Source organism: Acipenser ruthenus, chromosome 3, assembly GCF_902713425.1.
Source record: "Acipenser ruthenus chromosome 3, fAciRut3.2 maternal haplotype, whole genome shotgun sequence".
NCBI classification, from domain to species: Eukaryota; Metazoa; Chordata; class Actinopteri; order Acipenseriformes; family Acipenseridae; genus Acipenser; species Acipenser ruthenus.
Genome location: NC_081191.1, coordinates 83,364,052 through 83,382,994, shown reverse-complemented (window position 1 = coordinate 83,382,994; position 18,943 = coordinate 83,364,052). Strand labels below are relative to the sequence as shown.

The following is an 18,943-nucleotide window of genomic DNA, read 5'->3' as shown; positions in this document are numbered from 1 at the left end:
TTCGGGTTGGGTAGCCAGGCTTTAGTGTGTAGGATCTTTGAAATCCTTGAGTGAGCAAGTGAAAAAAGGACTTGAAAAGAAAGTGTCAAGCTTTTGTAAAGGATAAGAGTAAAGATGCATTGTGTATATTTACAGATGGATCCAAGGATCCAAAAACAGGAAGAGTGGCAATGGTGTATAGTATACCAGAATTGGATATCTGTAAAATAGCTAGGCTGCCTGACCACTTATCAGTTTGTGTAGCAGAAATGGTAGCTATTTTATTTTGCGATAAGTAAAATAGCAGAATTAAATCCTATATATAATACACAAATAAATATCTAATAATAATAATAATAATAATAATAATAATAATAATAATAATAATAATAATAATTTATTGATTTTATATAGCGCCTTTCGGGGATCACAAAGCACTTTACATACACAAATGACAATAATCAAAAATAATAAGAGCAACAATAAAACAGCACTACAGGAAAATTACAAGAATAAAAATAATAAACAAATAAAAACACACACAGAACTAAAAGCAATTTAGATGTGTTTTTAAAAGAGATTTAAAAATATCTGGGGACGGAGCTTCCCTTATTGCGAGGGGAAGCATGTTCCAAAGACGAGGTGCGTAACTGGCAAACGCCCGATCTCCCATTGTTCGCAGCCTCGTCTTTGGAACAACCAGCAATCTTTGGTCCCCAGATCTTAAAACATGTGCAGGGGAATGGAAAATTAAAAGTTATTTTAAATAGGCTGGTGCTAGATTATTCAGGGCTTGTACGTGAGTAAAATAATCTTAAAATCAATTCTTTGCCTTACCGGGAGCCAGTGAAGGGATGCTAAAATAGGGGTGATGTGAGCAGAGAGTGGGGTTCTAGTTAAAACCCTGGATGCTGCGTTCTGGACCATCTGGAGTCTCTGCAGGAGCTTACCAGAGACCCCTGCTAATAGTCCATTACAGTAATCAATACGAGAGGTAATGAACGCATGGGCCAGTTTCTCTGCATCAACAGCTGTAAGGGAGGATCTTAGTCAGGCAATGTTGCGCAGATGGAAAAAGGAAATCTTGGTGGTATTCTTAAAATGGGACTCAAAAGAAAGTACCGAGTCAAAGATCACACCAAGATTTCAGGCTTCAGAAGTGCAACATACTTACAACATACACAACATACTTACAACATACACAACATACTTACAAAAATCAGCAGCAAATGAACAGGTATGGGAGTCTACATGAACATTAATATCACCAAGAAGTAAAATCCTATTATATGAAATAAACAAGGAAGTTAATAGGTTAGCTAACTCTGAGAGAAATGTAGTATTCACTTTTGGAGGGCGATATTATTAAAACTACAATCATAGGCAGGGCTGTCACTATTTTGAATGTTAAGCATTCAAAAGAGCTAAAGCTTGGAGAGGACACCATTTTAATTTTAGTGTCAAGCCGATGAATGATGGCTAGTCCACCATCATGACCAATAGCACAAGATTGTTCTAAACTAAATCCCTGAGGAACTGCTTGATTAAGCATAAAATGATCCTGGGGTCGGTGCCATGTTTCAGTCAGACATAAACAATCAATATTATGACCAATGATGAATTCATTTAGAAGCAGAGACTTATTGTTGAGAGATTTAATATTAAAGAGGCTATTTTCAAAGGTGGTAGGCTGGAGGGGTCTTGGAATGTTGCGTAAAGATAAATCAACACTATGGCGCTGTTTTAGAGTATTCCTATGAAGAGACAAGATAGTGGTAACAGTGGCATTATAACTACCGTATACGAAACCACACCGAGAGCCTCTATGCTGATAAGGCAGCCTAGGCAAAATCCCAAGACCATGACAGGACATTTTTAACTCATTTGATATAAAAGAACCAATCATTTGTGCACCTAAAATCTTGATTAATGAATAAGTACCCTTGATGCAGGATAATAACAAACAATAGTAGAACAACTGTCACCTATAAAGGACTATGCAGATCTTATCGTACAAAAACAGGTTTCTAGCGAACAAACAGCTGTACATAATGACATCACAAGCTTAAAAAAATGGGTATCGCATAAATGTTCTACTAATAATATTAATAGTAAAACAGACAGAATGGCAGTCCAGTATCAGATGCCCTCCAGAGATAGCTGCACCAAAACCTAAAAGAAGGTATTTCAATCCTGCTTGGGAAAATTTATATTTTGTTTTTGAACGGTCTAGGGGTGGAATTAAAATATACAGTGGCCAGAGATCATGCCAAGAAATTGTGTAAAAAGATAACAAACATATTATCTGCATCAGAAAAGATGTTTGTAAGAGAAGCAAAAGAAAACAGGAGGGTCACGTGTATGTCAACATTTGTAAACTTGGACCAAAAAGACGCACAGAATGAGCTCTGTCTTGCCTACAGTTTGGCAAAAGCTGTTACAATTTACAACAGGTAGCGTCTTAAATTGCCACAAAAATTGACCCCAATTCCACTGCCTTGCAAAGACTGTACTGTAGTGCATAAACTATTGCCAGAAACAATGAGAAATTTGGCGACTGCCTTTTCAGCTAAACCCTGAAATCAGCCTTTGTGTGCAGAATGTGTGCTGAAAGCACTGACCAAAGTGACACAAGTCAACTTATTATTTACCATCGTTTTTGAGCCTAACAGAAATATCTGGAGGCTGTAATGCAGAAAATAAAAGTGCAGCCATATTCAGTTGTTTGGAAAATTAACAAAATAACGATCCAATACAGAAAATTGTGTGGTTTAAATCAGACAGTGGGTCAATGCTATCACAGCATTATGAGGTATGTTTATTTTATATTATAATTGAATGTACATAATACTAACGGACATGATATATGATAAAGTCCTAGTGAGGCCAGTATTTTGTAGTGTCCGTCATATAACATGACTGTGCCGACCCCTGCATATGACATGTGTTATGTACTGTAACTGCTCTGTCCGGTGCTCCTCAACAAGTTTTTTTGATCTTACAAAAAATCAATAATTATTATTTTTGATAATTATGGGGGGCAATTACATCTTTTCGAAATCTAACACGAAATACTGTACTGCGATCATGGCTTTCGGTAGACTTTTACAATATCATTTTGTAGTTTCTTTGATTAAATGGTGTTAAATAAAATATCTTAATTATGTGCATGTAGTTTTATTTTTTTATTTTATTTTTTTATTGGGTCTCAATCCTAAAATGATATGCACAACTTTTGGCCATAGATGTAGATTTGATTGACATATGATATGTGCCATTAAGTTTTGATTACGTGCCCAGACCCGGTAGAGATGTGCTGCGTTGACCACGTAAATATACCACCATATGACTGAAAAAAGTATGCGCTAGCTGATAAAACTCGTATTTCCATTGTATTTGTGCTCGCCATTTATCGTACACGATACATTTTTATCTACCCTTATCGAACTTTTTTTTTTGTTCGCTCGCACAAATTTAACTGAATTTCACCTGTTTCACCTGCTTCACCTGCTTTATTTTTCAGTTTTGGCGCATAAAAAAGTTTAATGGAAACAGCTATATTTACAGACTCATTAAGTGTGCTTTAAAAGGTGATTTAGTTAATAGGAAGGCTGTCCTTTTTGAGATAATTCAAAGATACAACGATTGTACAATAAAGAAGATTGCAGTTAGGTTAATATGGGTTCCTGGGCATTCTGGTATACTAGCAATGAAATGGTAGATCTAGCAGCAAAAAAAAAATGGTTAAAAAGGGAGAAGATTGATGTGGTGATTCCTTTGGGATCTCAGGAAATGGGAGTTTTTGTAAAACAAAAAACAGGAAAAGAAGGTATTTTATAAATGATGAATGAAGACGATATAAAAAAAGAGACTAATGACTACAGACAGAGGGCACTAATCATCTAAATGTATAGGATGGAATGCATCGCAGTTATGAATGAAAGCTCTCAGCTCAGTCACGCTGCAGCAACACAACACAGACGCTCACTGTGAAAATATCTTGTCTTTAACTCAGGATTTGCATCACAGGAGAGTAGAAATGAGTAAACTCTGTATCCCTTATATGAGAAGTGGGTAAACACTATATTGCCCAAATTAAAAGTGGGTAAATGCCATTTACCTGCGTATACCACTTCTGACGATTAGTTGCATTTTGAATCAGTTGAAGCCCATAGATCATCAACTCTTGAAAGAATACATGGACAAACACAATGTTCATTCATCAATTCATAAACATTGTGATGGAGGAGCCTATTGGATTCGCCTCGTCCACAGAAAGGTTAAATGAAACTATTATCCTACTTACCCGATGTACTGTTCAGTCTTGTTGAATTTCTTGGCCAGGTATTTGGCAGATGCTTTGCTGGGGATTTTTACCATGGAGAGCTCCTTGCCATAGCGGGTCATGTTGCAGGGAGTCTCACACACACAGTATTCACTGTCCTTTTCTACCAGGAAATCTGAGGGGACATTAGTACAGAAAAAATGCACCACTGTTCTATTTGCAAATATGAGCATAGCTATTATTATGAGTACATCTGTGACAGAGGTTGCATACCTGTATGGGTTTAGACTGTAAATACAGTTGTGTTGTTAAGAAAGAAACCAGAGCTGACAGGCATATTTTAGTCAGCTGAGCACTCTCTGGCAAACAAGCTATGTGAAAATGCAAGAAATACGGAGTGCGGTTCTTGAATTTTCACATATTTTGTTAGCGCGGCCCAGCAGATGATTGGGTGTAAAATAGAAACATGAATGATTGTATAGAGTATAAATAGGAGTCGTTGACAAAAGGAATTGGGTCATCATCAGGTTATTTAGGCTATATTCTCTAGTAGCCGTGCAATTGCGGTGCAAAATCCTGTGCATTGCTAACAAAACTACAAAGTGTTCATTTTCCAGGTCGAGTCAACCAGGAGAAGCTGAGCAGGTTTGTTTCTGTACAGTAGAAGGCTATTCAGAGTTCAGTGCTCAGGATTACTAGACTTTGTTCAGCCAAGCGACCGTGAAACTTTTACCCTGAAAACTGAACAAAGAATTCAGTGGTGCCAGGACAATGAACCATACTGTACAGACCTCAGTTAGCTAGACTGGTGTTCCTGATGTGGGAGTTGGTATAGTGCATATACAGTACAGCCTGTGATGGCAAACTTTTGAGTTGTTAGGTTTTTTAAATTTTGTGTTTTCTGAAACTCGTATGGGGATATATCTAGCCATGTGTGCTGTACTGCACCTGATGAATTTGTAAATAAATGTATAATAAACCGGGGTGCCTGAGCTGCGTTACAAAGAAACCCTGGTCTCTGCTAACATATTTAAAAGCAGATACCTGCTCACTACAAGCTACACAAATTGAAAAAATCATGAAATGTGGATGGACATTCTGTCTTGCAAAAGTAGGCATGGGGAAATTCATTACAAATATACAAGTGGCACCTGACTGGATTGAACTGGGTTAATTCTCTTATAGATTCAGGAACTTCACAACATAGCAGACACTGTGCTGCCTAGAAAACAAGTTGTCATACAATAGTAATGGTGGCCAGAGCTTACTACTTGCAAATCCATTATTATTACATGAGAGGTTCTGAAGACGGGCTTCTCCACAATATCCTCTTTGCGAATGAAATGCATCCCCAGGTGGGATCCTAAAAATTACCGATTGGCTTAATAAATTGTCCAGTGGTGTAGGAACAGATTGACAGTTGGGCAGCTGTATGAAAAATGTCAGCTATTATCAATTATGATAAAGCAATCTGTAATTCATATTTAATATGGATACTTGTTCTGAAACTAAAGGTTTATGTTACGTATCATATTTCAATAAATGATATCTATAAAACAACCATTTAAATCTGTTGCATCTACTTTCAATAAAATAAGTTCTCAGCAACTTAATTAAGCCATCTTGCACACTGATTTCTAAATGGTCTTATTCTGCCAATTTGGTTAGGTGCAGGAACAGCTTGATTACTTTGATTAGTATCCTCTTGTAGTCAAACATTTAATTGCTATGTAGTAATCCAATTTTATACCATACCTCGAGTTTGAAACATTTCAGATGCTGAGCAACTTGTAAGCACAGTAATAGCGCAGCAATTAGGCTCTGTTTACTTTGGACAACAAACTAATGAAGACAGGAGGTTCTTACCTAATGCTGGGTCTGCACACTCTTTATACTGCTCCGGGGTACACACAGTGGCATTACCTACAGGGGAAAAATACACAAAACTGGGGTGAATTCAACATAGCTTCAGAGTATGTAGCTCCCAACTGGATTTTTTTTTTTTTAATGCAATTACTCAAATATTGTATTTTTATTATTTTGTGTGTGTTAAGGTGAGTTCCGGAGAGGAAGTGATATATAGTGGATTATAAACAATAATGCCTTTCTCAAATACCACCGAGATGCTATTTTAATACCAGTCTATTACCCCAAAGAAACCCAGGTGAACTATTAGCAGACCAGCAATGACAACACAATGGATTTTTAACAAATATTGCACAGCGATCCTGATACAGTAGTGCGCTGGTACTGATCCATATAGGTTCATATCATTGGTATATTAAAATATGTGGTAGCATTCTATCAATTGGTCCTATCACTGTAGATACTTCTTGCTACAGAACCATTACATTACCATTTTAGTGCCACAGCTTTCTCATCAAAATGAAAACAATTTTCAAAGAGGTGTTAACTGAATACAAATAAATATTGCTAGACATGTTTTATGGCGAAATCCAACCAAACTCCCTAAAACACACCACAACATTAGCAAAAAGTAAAACATATGTGTTTAAATTCTAGCACCCCATGGAAAATGTGATTGAATTTCACAATAAAACATGAGAATAATGAGTGTGCTGTATTTTTTTTTTAAATGAATCTAGCCAAGGTGGTACATTATACTGACCAAAGTATAAGTATGATGTTGGTATGCACATGTTTCACTGTAGATATGTATTGTTTCTGGCATGGTCCTTGGCTTCATCATACCTGGCATATGAACCATCCTGCAGTTGCAGTTCTCAATTAGATAACGTGTCTCGCAGTCAATGCGACAGGCCGTGATGCTGTAGGTGGAGAAAAACTCTGACTCTATCGGCGTCGACTTGCAGTCCCCCCAAGGAGGAGGGAGGTACATCAGCTAAAAAGTTACCAGGTCAGAAGAAACATATTTAGTTGGGACCATGTGAATTATCATTAAAAAAAATATTTATATATAGACCGATAGGTCTTCTTCAGAACATAGAGAAGACGACCTATGGGTCAAAACGTGTTAGCTATGTTTGCTGTGAAGTTTTAATGATATGAAATAAAGACTATTGCTTTTATTGAGAACTCTGTGTGGATATTGACTTGATTTTAAAGGGAGTTGCTTTCTTTTTTCCCCTTCATTGTGGCTGTCCACTGGAGGAGATTTTTTTTATATATATATATATATATATATATATATATATATATATATATAACTAGACAAATGAATATATGTTGGGTTTTTTTGGATATACACAAACATTAGGGTTTTTAAATTATGTTTTAATCATTTAAACCTTTTGTCTACATCCCCCCAAAAATCTCAAACCTATATATATATATATATATATATATATATATATATATATATATATATATATATATATATATATATATAACATTATTAGAATGATCACATATGTATATTTTCTGAAATAGCTGTATAATTAGGTAATTGCTACTGTATGCCAAGTGAAAAGCTCAGGGCAACAGACAAGCAGAGACCATGCAATACCAGTCACAGGTGACACAGGAAGTCCTAAAGAAGAGGCACAGAATTTTGGGAAATGGAGACAGTCAGAAAATCCACAGACCCTTGGAAAGGACAACAGGCTACAAGATTTCAGTCTATAAAACCCTTTATGTTTAATCTTATTCCTAGTAAATTCAATTTTAAAAAGTAATATGTAGAAAATTATATTGTAAAGAGCCACATGCAATATCTATTTTTAGAATGTGATGTGCCATGAAATTAACCTTTTTTTTTTTTATCTTTTTTTTTTTACTGTGAATAAAATACAGCCCAGGTTATACTTGTAATACAAATGACATTTGAGTCCAGCCAAGATTTTTAGCTGCTTACTTTCATTTAGTAGAAATTGAACACGCAATTAGGTCATTTTTTTTATTCAAGATGTTGTTACACAAAGTGCCAGAAACAATAACGTATTGATGAAGTTTTTTGATGAAATGGGATTGCAAACATCAGCTGCATTATTTAGACTTTTCAGCCTGCAGCAATTGACATGATTTAAATATCTTGCAAAGTGAAGCGATAACACCATGATTTGTACTTTCCAGGCAGACATAACTGGTCAAAATAAACAGCTTTGGCTGTGTACAATGAAGAAAACCCTATATTTATTTATTTATTTATTTATTTTTACAATTTTTTAAGTTAAGAAACATATTGTACAAAATGTTTTTTGACATTTTTTTCTATAATTCTGATGATGCAAACTGTTATAGACATTTTTCTGATAATTTTACACAAGGTACATGTTTAATGAAGGTTAAAATTAAATGCATCATCAGCATAGAAATAGTATGAGAAACCATAGGATGCGATGACGGGGCCCAGGGAGCGGGTGTAGAGAGAGAACAGGAGAGGAACCAAGACTGATCCTTGGGGGACTCCTGTTGAGAGAGGGTGAGGTGTGGAGGTTGAGCTGTGCCAGGTTACCTGGTAGGTGCGGACGGAGAGGTAGGAGGAGAACCAGGCCAGAGCAGTGCCAGAGATTCCCAGGTAATCGAGCGAGGATAGGAGAATAGAGTGATTGACAGTGTCAAAGGCAGCAGAGAGATCGAGGAGAATTAGGACAGAGGAAAGAGAGGCAGCACGGGCAAAGTTTAGCAAGTTAGTGACAGACAGGAGAGCAGTTTCAGTGAAGTGAGCAGAGTGGAAACCAGATTGGAGATGGTCGAGCAGAGAGTGGTTAGACAGGAAAGCAGAGAGCTGGTGGTGTACTGCCCGCTCGAGGGTTTTAGAGAGGAAAGGTAAGAGGGAGACAGGACAGTAGTTCTGGAGGGAGGTGGGGTTGAGGGTAGGTGTTTTGAGGAGGGGGGTGATAGAGGCTTGTTTGATGGCAGAGGGAAAGAGGCCAGAGAGGTGTTGAGGAGATGAAAGGGAGTAGAGCAGGAGCAGCAGCTTGAAAGAGGTGAGTGGGGAGAAGGAGGAGAAGGAGGATGAGTTAGTAGGGGAGACAAGAGGGTGTTGGGGTTGGAGCGTGAGGAGTTCGGGGGGAGGGAGAGGTGTTAAAGAGTTTGCAGATATCAGCGATTTTAGAGGACAAGAAAGAGGCAAAGTTGTCAGAGGAGATGGGGGGAGGGAGGGAGAGTTGAGTAGGGAGGGATGGGGGATTGAGGAGGGAGGGGAAGGTAGAGAATAGTTTCCGGGGGTTGTTAGCGGAGGATTGGATAATAGATTGGAAATAGGAGCATTGTTGTTGTTCATCCTGTCTTGGTTATTTGAGAATATTAGGCTGTGTTAAGAAGCAGTCATTTGCCACTTCCACCATTTCCAGCTCTGTCACTCCACAAATCTGTGGGATTGTTGATAAGCGGGAAGGTGAAGTCCCCCCTGGTTATGGTGTCCCCTTCTTTATGTGATAATGTTGTGGTGGCAGACTTCTAGTTTCAGTCCTTCTGTTTTCTTTCAGTTACCTTGACCCAGATGGATTCGCACAGGTTTTGAGTTCCACCTATGTCCATTGGTTTTACCTCATAAACAGCCTAAACCCACTAATTGAGTATTCCTCTCTGTCATTTGGGGTAAATCAAGTTTCAGTTATCAAAATGAAATTATAGTTTTCTGAATGTGCTAACTCTAGTAGTTTATTTTTAATACTTGCATTTAAAGACAGACATTTTAAAGTTTGACTATTATTGCCCACCATTACTTGCCTAGTTTCCACCTTTTTACTAGGTTTATACTGTATGATTTACATAAAAGAAGGCTTGATTTTGTGCAAGTACGTTTTTCATCAGCATCACAGAATGTTGTAAGGTTGCTTTAAATGCCTTAGTTTCATGTTCTTATAACACTGTGTTGCTAAAGCCTTTTATACACATTTATAGATACATTATTGATTGCTACAACAGAATCCTTAAACTAAACTACTAATAATAGCAATTGTTGACCTTATTACTTTACTAGGTAATATACTCTAGCATTATTAGGTGTACATTATGAAGTGCCAGCTGCTCATGCACACTTTTAACTGCAGATTCTGAGATATCCACTTACATACAGACACGCACTCTCGCTCAGGAAAACAATAAGCGCCTTCAAGACGTGAGACAAGCATGTCAGCTCGAAGTGAAGATGAGAATATGGTGGAGATAGGTGAAGCCACAGACATCATGGCGCATTCCAATTTGTAAGGGCTCCGGTGCAGCATGCAGCAAACCTGGATGGTACGCTACCCGCTGCTCTTGTGTGGAAACCAATGTTTGGAAGCCCGGGGGGACCCCAAAGCCCAGCTCATGAATGAATGGAGGCTCATTCTGGTTATGAATCTGCACCTTCACGCCGGCCTTATAGGTGGTTTCGTCTGGGAAGATGATTGACACACCAAACAAACATACAAATAAACACAAACAAAAGGAATGGATACATTAAGAAAGCAGAACTCTAAACAGGAGTAGGAGCAGACATGCCTAATAAACCAATTTCCTTAACCAGACCACATTGTAAAAGTAGCATTGTCTGTCCCACATAGTATACTGTATTTTCACACATTTGAAGCCAACATGCAAATAATAGTGAAGAATCTTGTTCATACATACTAAAAGTGAACACATCATCTCAGGTACAACTAAGGAATCATAAAAACTCAGTAGTTATTGTAAATGATTTGGGAATAGATGCTCACAAAGTCTTTTAATTAACACAAAAGATATTTTGGTTGTATTTAGATAGTTTGGTGGTATAAAATCAAAAGGAGACTAGCTCCAATAATAGAACATTTGTTACAAAGTGTTATAAATTGGTCAGTCAGTCTGTCAATTTGTGTATAGTATTACTTGTATGGTAAAGATGTCAGTGCCATTTTAAATGTGAGATACAGAACCCATCTCAACTGCTGTGGGACTGAACACCTATCTGGAAATACAAGCTAGTATTTTATTTTTGTACAAAATCATGTACAGTATATTTCTCCCAAGACTGTTGGTTAATGTTACGAAAATGATATACAATATAGTGATACAGCCAGGGATCAAAATGGTAAATTATTTTCAGTAATCCAGTGGGACCAGTACCTGCAAAGAAAATCTGATTCGTCTAAATATTGAGACGGAGTGTATGTGAGGAACCGGAACTTAAGAGCATAGGGACCCTGGGGAGTGGTGGCTGGCGACCATTCTGGCTCCAGTGAGACGCTATGGGTGGAGCCAGAATGAGCTGCCAGTGACCAAACAATGTGGTAAAAGGTGCAGCCAATTAAGCTGCGATCAGCCGGTATAAAAGCGAGCTGGTGGTTTAGAGAGAAAAAGAATCAGGGAAAGAGGTGGGAGAGCATGGAGTGAGAACAGTAATGAAATTAAAAGAAGGGAATGTGTTCGGGTATGATTGGCCTTGATCATATTAGCGAAGATTGATTGTGTTAGACAGTGCTCTGTGAGACTTAGGTGTTTTGTTTGTTTGTTTTTTTATTTATTTCACCAAACCTGAACATGCTGAACTATAAAACTCTGCGTCCACTTCCTTATTGCTACAAACCCACTACTAGCGGTGTGTAAGTGTCCTGCCACCCTGACAACAAGGGAACTTTACCACAATATATATATATATATATATATATATATATATATATATATATATATATATATATATATATATATAAACAAGTAGCTTTAGAGTTAAGGTGAGAGAAAGCAATAAATTCAAAAACAAATGGGTTGTAGGGAGATATGCAAATAAATTACAAGAGCCAATTACAAGAGCCAATTACAAGAGCCAATTAAATCGCGTGAAAGTTGCCTAACGGCTTCTACATTCACAGCGTTTTAAAAGTCAAAATACAGTAGCTGCATACATGTTTCGCCCTTTTTGGGGCTCATCAGTACAGCGCAACTGTATTTAGACTTCAGAAAGGCTCAGGAGAGCTCATCAGCAGAAGCACCACCATCCCTAGAGCCAGAACGAGAAGCACCGCTATCTCCAGAGCCCGAAGGAGAAGCACCGCTGTCTCCAGAGCCCGAAGGAGAAGCACCGCTGTCTCCAGAGCCCGAAGGAGAAGCACCGCCATCTCTACAGCCAGAAGGAGAAGCACCGCTGTCTCCAGAGCCCGAAGGAGAAGCACTGCTGTCTCCAGAGCCAGAAGAAGAAGCACCGCTGTCTCCAGAGCCCGAAGGAGAAGCACCGCTGTCTCCAGAGCCTGAAGGAGAAGCACCGCTGTCTCCAGAGCCCGAAGGAGAAGCACCGCTGTCTGCAGAGCCCGAAGGAGAAGCACCGCTGTCTGCAGAGCCCGAAGGAGAAACACCGCTGTCTCTAGAGCCCGAAGGAGAAGCACTGCTGTCTCCAGAGCCCGAAGTAGAAGCACCGCTCTCTGCAGAGGCAGAAGAAAAGCACCCCTGTATGCAGTGGAAAATGGAGAAGTGCCGCTATCTCCAGAACCACAGGTTTAAATGATTGTGTTAATTGTTTTATTCAACTGTCACTGGATGGCTACGCTGTTTACCAGTTCAACAAAACATATATATATACTTTCCAAGTATCACTATACATTTCCAGGTCTGCACACATGTCTCTCCCCAGGTCTTAGCCTGGGGAGAGGCAGTGTGGTCCAGTGGTTAAAGTCCAGGGATTGTAACCAGAAGGTCCCTGGTTCAAATCCCCCCTCTGCCACTGAATGACTCACTGTGTGACCCTGAGCAAGTCACTTAACCTCCTTGTGCTCCATCCTGCGGATAAGATGTTAAATAAATGTCCTATTGTAAATGACGCTGCATATTGTCACAGACGGTTCTGGCACGTTTGTGCTAAAAGTCATTAGACCCTTTTGCATGGAAGGCCTCGGTTGCAAGGATGTGAGGTTCTTTGATGGACCCAGATTCAGTTAAAATGTGTTTTTCCACTGATGATGGGAATGAGAATGTAGAGATGGGAACCAAACTAACACGATTTAAGTTTTTGTAGGTATAAGGCAAAGACCCTGGTCGCCCACACCTCTGATGTAAAACACTGGATGCACAGGCCTGTTGTGTTCACAGAGCCACTTCGAGCTGAGCCAGGAGGAGAATTTGAATCTTGCTGGGAACAGCTGACTTATTAGATATGGATTGGATGTTATAGAATGAAATACATTGCTAATAGTAATGTTTTAGGATCCTGTATTTTGTATCCTTTTGAATAAGTCTGTGTAAGGTCTGAAAAAGAGAGCTCCTGGTATCAAAAGGTCAGGCCGACCTGCTGAAAGTTCCAAGCCTCCCTTATCAGGCAAAAGCATCTTTTTTAATTAGACTCAGAGCCTTAAAACATCTAATCCAGCGAGAGCAAAATGGCAAACTATGGAACAGAGTTAATATGCCAGAAGCAATCGAACTACGTTTGATTATAGAAAGAAAAAACAAAAGTATTTAAATAAATAAGAAACTTAATATAATAACTTTAGTAAATACATGATGTTAGTGTATATCAAAGCAAAAGCAGTGTTGGAGATGACTCACTGGTTTTAGCTGATAAAGCTGGGATTTTTTGATGATCAGCAATTTAAAAGCCAAGATCCTCTCTATAATGAGCGATCTCATTAATATTAACAAACGAAATACCTTTCGGATAACAGAAGGTAGGAGTTTATATTAAAGTAAACATTTTTTCTATATATAACAGAAATTAATTTAAACCTGGTAAGAAGATGGAGGCACAGAGCGTAGGACGGGTTTACTGAGTTAAGCTTAAGATTGGTTTAAAATAATGAGTATTAAAAAATACTTACGATAGTGTCTCATATTAATCAACACTAAAATAGGCAAAATGAGAGGTTGTCTTAAAACCTGCTTCAACTGGATTTTGTATGAACAGAGAAACTGTAAAATACTGTAAAACTATTACATTCTAATATGTTAACAGTGGTTTGAATTTAGATGTAAATAACTGGACCTTCCATTGAAAGCTTAAATTACTTCATAACAGATCAATGGAGTAAAATAAAAGTATCTGAATTAGAAATACATCTTATAATGCCATTTAAAGTTAAACTGTTGAAAGAACATATTAAAAGTTTATTGTAGCAGATGCTTGATTGACAATGTTGTACACAAATTGCAAAGACACATTTGAGATAATGTTCATTTAATTTACTCAATTTAAGAATTACTGTACAGTTTCTGTCTCCACTAAACAAAAAGTATTTTAGACATTACAATATTAGTTAAACTAAATAATATACATGGTTAGTTTATATAAAGGTTTTACTGCAATAATAAACTGTATTTAATAACTTTAGTACACAGTAGACTTACTAAAGAAAAATAATTGATTTGTTGGCCCTGCCTTTACCTGCTTGTAGCAGAGCAGTACTGGGCATGGAAAGTTTTATTTTGGCAGTCGAAGCGAGACTTACTGGTTGTTGGCAGTTTTGAATTCAAGGCCTTTAAAACTTGGCAGCCAAAGTGAGTATTAAAGTTGAAAAAAATCTAAATTAGAAAAGTTGTCTGCAGTATCGGTCCTTATCAGAAAGGTAGCGACTTTAATTGGTGTGATGTTTGTGAGCCAAAAATGACTTCATGCAGTGAATTTGGAAAAGCGCTTACAGTGAAGTTTCATATTAATTAAAACACTAGTTTTGTCAAGTAAACAGGTTGTCTGAAACCTGCCTGTGCAGGTGTATTTTTAGAAACAGAAAGGTCAGGCTTAGTCCAAACATGGTACAAGTTAAATATAAGGCTATTATATTTAAAATGTTCATTATAGCCTACATTTAAATGAAAATAACTGAACTAACCACTGTATACTTAGTGGTTTTATTCAAAGGCTTGTGATAAACCCCTACAGTCTTTGTCAAATACTTTGTTAACACATATTTGTATATGAAGTTAAACTGGCCCATTGACAACACACTGAAAAGGTAACATAATATGCTGCTAAGAGGAAATATATTTTAGACCCAGGTTAATATAATCACACAAAAAGTTGATGTTATATATAAAACAGCATCTTTTTAAATACACATAAAAACTTGTATAGTATTGTATTGTAGCAAGGATCCTGTGAACTTTGGTTTATCTGACTTTTTAGAGAATGGAGGGGTTGAAAATGAGAACTATGAGATCATGTTCCAATATTTTGGAAAGGAGTTATATCCAATTAATTTTGATTGTTTTTAATAACTCCAATTAGTTTTAAAAAGAGTTGACCGGATTCTTCTAGAATATATCATTAACTCAACGATAAGAACTGTCAAGGCAGATTGATGATCTGATTTAATTGGGACTCCTGATATAGTCAATCGAGGGAAAAACCTATATAAGCCCAGAGCAAGACCCCATTCGATACCATTGAACTTGATCTTGCAAGCTGACGTGGTCCATGCTCTGAGGGTCTCTGAAAAACTGATTGCTGTTTGGTTGTATTTAGAAGTCTCTGCTTTTGAAGACAGTTCTTATTTTTCATATATCCTACACTACACTTCCATATACTAGAAGGTAAGCATATATTTGAATTTATATCTCTTTTATATTGGATGCATTGCTATGAAGTATAGAAATTATGTGTTAGTTTTAAGAGAGTGGTATATCGAATGTTCTAGAACATAGCTGAGGGTGCTTTAGCTTTTTGCATTTTATGACGTGAAGGCTAAGCATATGATATGTATTAATGCTGTTAAACCTGTAACGGCACCGGATCGCTCAGATTGCTTATTACTTGGGATTTACAGTGGTCTGCGCAAGGGGCAGACAGAAGGATGGGGGAGGGATCATAACACACACACACACAGAATTCCAGCCACAGTTCCTCTTGGCTCATCACTCGGACACACGTCCGGCATCCCTTCTCACTCTCACAGTCGCTCCCTTTATTCCGACTGGTTGTCCGTCCTCTCCCTGTCTCTCTCTCGCTCCACGGTGGTCACGCAACCGTGAATAAGGGCCTTTGTAGCGGCTTGTTCGTAATAATGGTGGTTGCTGGGTGGTTCTCTCTCAGTGTTGATGTCTCAATATTCTTCAGTACGCCTGTCATCTCCTTCTCTCCCTCGTATCGAGCCTGCAGTCCTTATATACTGTCCTGCCCCTTCTCGCTTCTGAGAATCCGGTTGGCGGAGACCTCGCAGTAGCCCTTGCCTCCCGTCCAATCAGCGCTCTCGTCACCTGTCCATCACAGAGGTCCTCCGAGGATCTTAAAGGGGCCGCCGCTCTCCCGAGGTCATTACAGTATGTATTAAATGGCAGAAAATTATAAAGCTCATTCTTTTATTTCTAGCTATTATTTTAAAAATATAAACCATAAATATTTGACCCAGAGGGAACATCTGTTACATGACAGCATTCAAACATTCAGCTTCTCACATAGTGGTTTGTTTGGGGGATACCCTTCTCTGTTTGCAAGTTTGCTTGAATATAGCAATAACAGAGGGAAATAGCACAGATTTAAAAATGGTGCAGTATTTTTTTATTTAATATACCTCTTACTTCATCTTTTAAGATACCTTTTGATTGTCTTAACATGCATCTTAGTATTTGATATATAGTCGTCTCGTCTGCCAGTCACCAGTTAAAGTTGTGTATACCAAGCTAAAGCACTTATAAGCATTGCAAAATCTGTGGCCCTTTTCAGATCTGTTTAAAATCTAACCTTCTCAAAAATATTATTTTTGAACATAGCTAAATTTATCCATTCATCAATTTTCTGTGTACTTTCAGTTATGTTCTCCATTGTCAATTATTTGATTTAGAATACCAGCCCCCCATGCTATTTTCATCACTCTCGTGGACTTCCATCTATTTTATCTGACTTTCTTTTTGCTGAATTCATTGCTTTAAAGTAACATGGATGACACCATGAAGTATAGCACCATTTTGAAAAGAAGGAACCAGTTCACGGTTGCATACTGTAATAGTGGAGGACCACCATAAGCTTGCTTTATGATTCCATTACGCTGCATGACCACTAGCTGCTTGCCACATTCGGTGTAATACAGTGTGGCAGCAGTGTGGAGTAGTGGTTAGGGCTCTGGACTCTTGACCGGAGGGTTGTGGGTTCAATCCCCAGTGGGGGACACTGCTGTTGTACCCTTGAGCAAGGTACTTTACCTAGATTGCTCCAGTGAAAAACCCAACTGTATAAATGGGTAATTGTATGTAAAAATAATGTGATATCTGTATAATGTGAAATAATGTGATATCTTGTAACAATTGTAAGTCGCCCTGGATAAGGGTGTCTGCTAAGAAATAAATAATAATAATAATAATACACAGCACAGTGCTCTTTGCATCTGGTATGGTTTACTATTATATTACGTCAATTATATAGCTCTGATGTTAAACTGATTAAGTAATCCCACCTGATTATCAAAAATAATATATACTTTAATTGATCCTAACCTTTAAATGATACTATAGTACTAAGTCATCAAGGAAGCAGTTATTGGTGCAGTGCTCATTAATACACTCAAAGCATACTGTTGCAACAAATTCAGCAGAAATAAATCACAGCAATTAAAGGCTCTACATTACCTTGTATCACACACACACACACACACACACACACACACACACAAATAATCAGGAAGGTCTCTCGTTCTATTGAACAATTTCACTTGAGCACTTGATTATGGGATTAGGACTACTGATCTGCAGGCAACTGGAAATGTGGAGTGTGTACTGTATCTAATTGCATTCCAGCCTTTGGTTGACCCATACCTACTGCTTAATTCATACATTAGCTACATTTTTAAAAATAATGTTATATCTACAGTAGAATCTAATTCCAAAGTCAAGAATGTTATTATGATTATTTAAATATTTATCTTATTTATCTGATAATATTTAATTCAGTCATTGTGTTTTTTTTTTTTGTTTTTTTTTGTTTGTTTTACAAAGCAGGCTTATAAAGTGGTGGGAACAAACACCCTTCTTAAAAACGATATCCATACCTGACAATTGCTTATCAAAATTAGTATTCTAAATCCTAACAGTAGAAGTATTGTTTTTCATATCAAAAAGCATATAACTAAATATTTACTTAATGGGGACACTGACTAAAAACTCTGCATGTAAGACCTGTAGTACTTTTACATATAATAAGTACTTTACATTACTTCTGTTAAAATAGAGACAACTGGGACCAAGAAAGTAGCTTAAATGCTTTTTTTAATACAATTTTAATAATGCATGTTTTAATACACAACCCCACACTTCCATTGGGTGCAAATACAGACATTTATAAACTATAACCACTACATAGGTGTGTGTGTAACATATGGGTATGGATACAAGGTTAATGTAGAGCCCTAAATGGGTGGGGATGGTGAAGGTGGTGGGCGTAGTGTATGTTACTTCATGCTAAATACCATTTGCTGCTGGCATGACACAAATGTCTGAAAACCAGGAGCTACACCAAATCCCAGCTGGTCTATGAAGGGAGGTTCATCTTGGCTGTGGATTTGAACTTTGATCCCTGCTTCATAAGAGGTCTCATCTGTGAATACAGCAAGTCATAAAAGGTAACAGCAGGCTCTCATAGCAACATCCTGCCCAACACTCCAAATTCTATTTTCATTTACCCAATATCAGTCAAGTTTTCAATATGTGACAGTACAGGACAAAAAAGTACAATCCGGTAATTACAGTCTAGTTAATGTATGTGCTATGTGTAAATTGATGTAACTTAAAATACTTTTCCCTACTCTTAATTGCCATTCCACTCTCCACTTTTTGTTAAGCTCAAACTTTCATTTCTTAGACAAAAATTGTGCTATATAGCTA

The 18,943-nt window shown here is 37.6% G+C and overlaps 1 protein-coding gene across 3 annotated transcripts in view; it reads right to left on the bottom strand.

Moving 5' to 3' along the window:
* The window catches only part of LOC117435639 (acid-sensing ion channel 1C-like), a 298,571-nt gene that overhangs the window by 20,800 nt on the left and 258,828 nt on the right, over positions 1-18,943 (bottom strand). For all 3 annotated transcript variants that reach the window (XM_059017503.1, XM_059017501.1, XM_059017504.1), the window contains exons 3-6: positions 18,529-18,656; positions 6,977-7,127; positions 6,131-6,187; positions 4,286-4,439 (exon numbers count right to left, since the gene is read on the bottom strand). In XM_059017503.1, the coding sequence (XP_058873486.1) occupies positions 4,286-4,439; positions 6,131-6,187; positions 6,977-7,127; positions 18,529-18,656 (490 nt within the window). The remainder of the gene's footprint in view (positions 1-4,285; positions 4,440-6,130; positions 6,188-6,976; positions 7,128-18,528; positions 18,657-18,943) is intronic.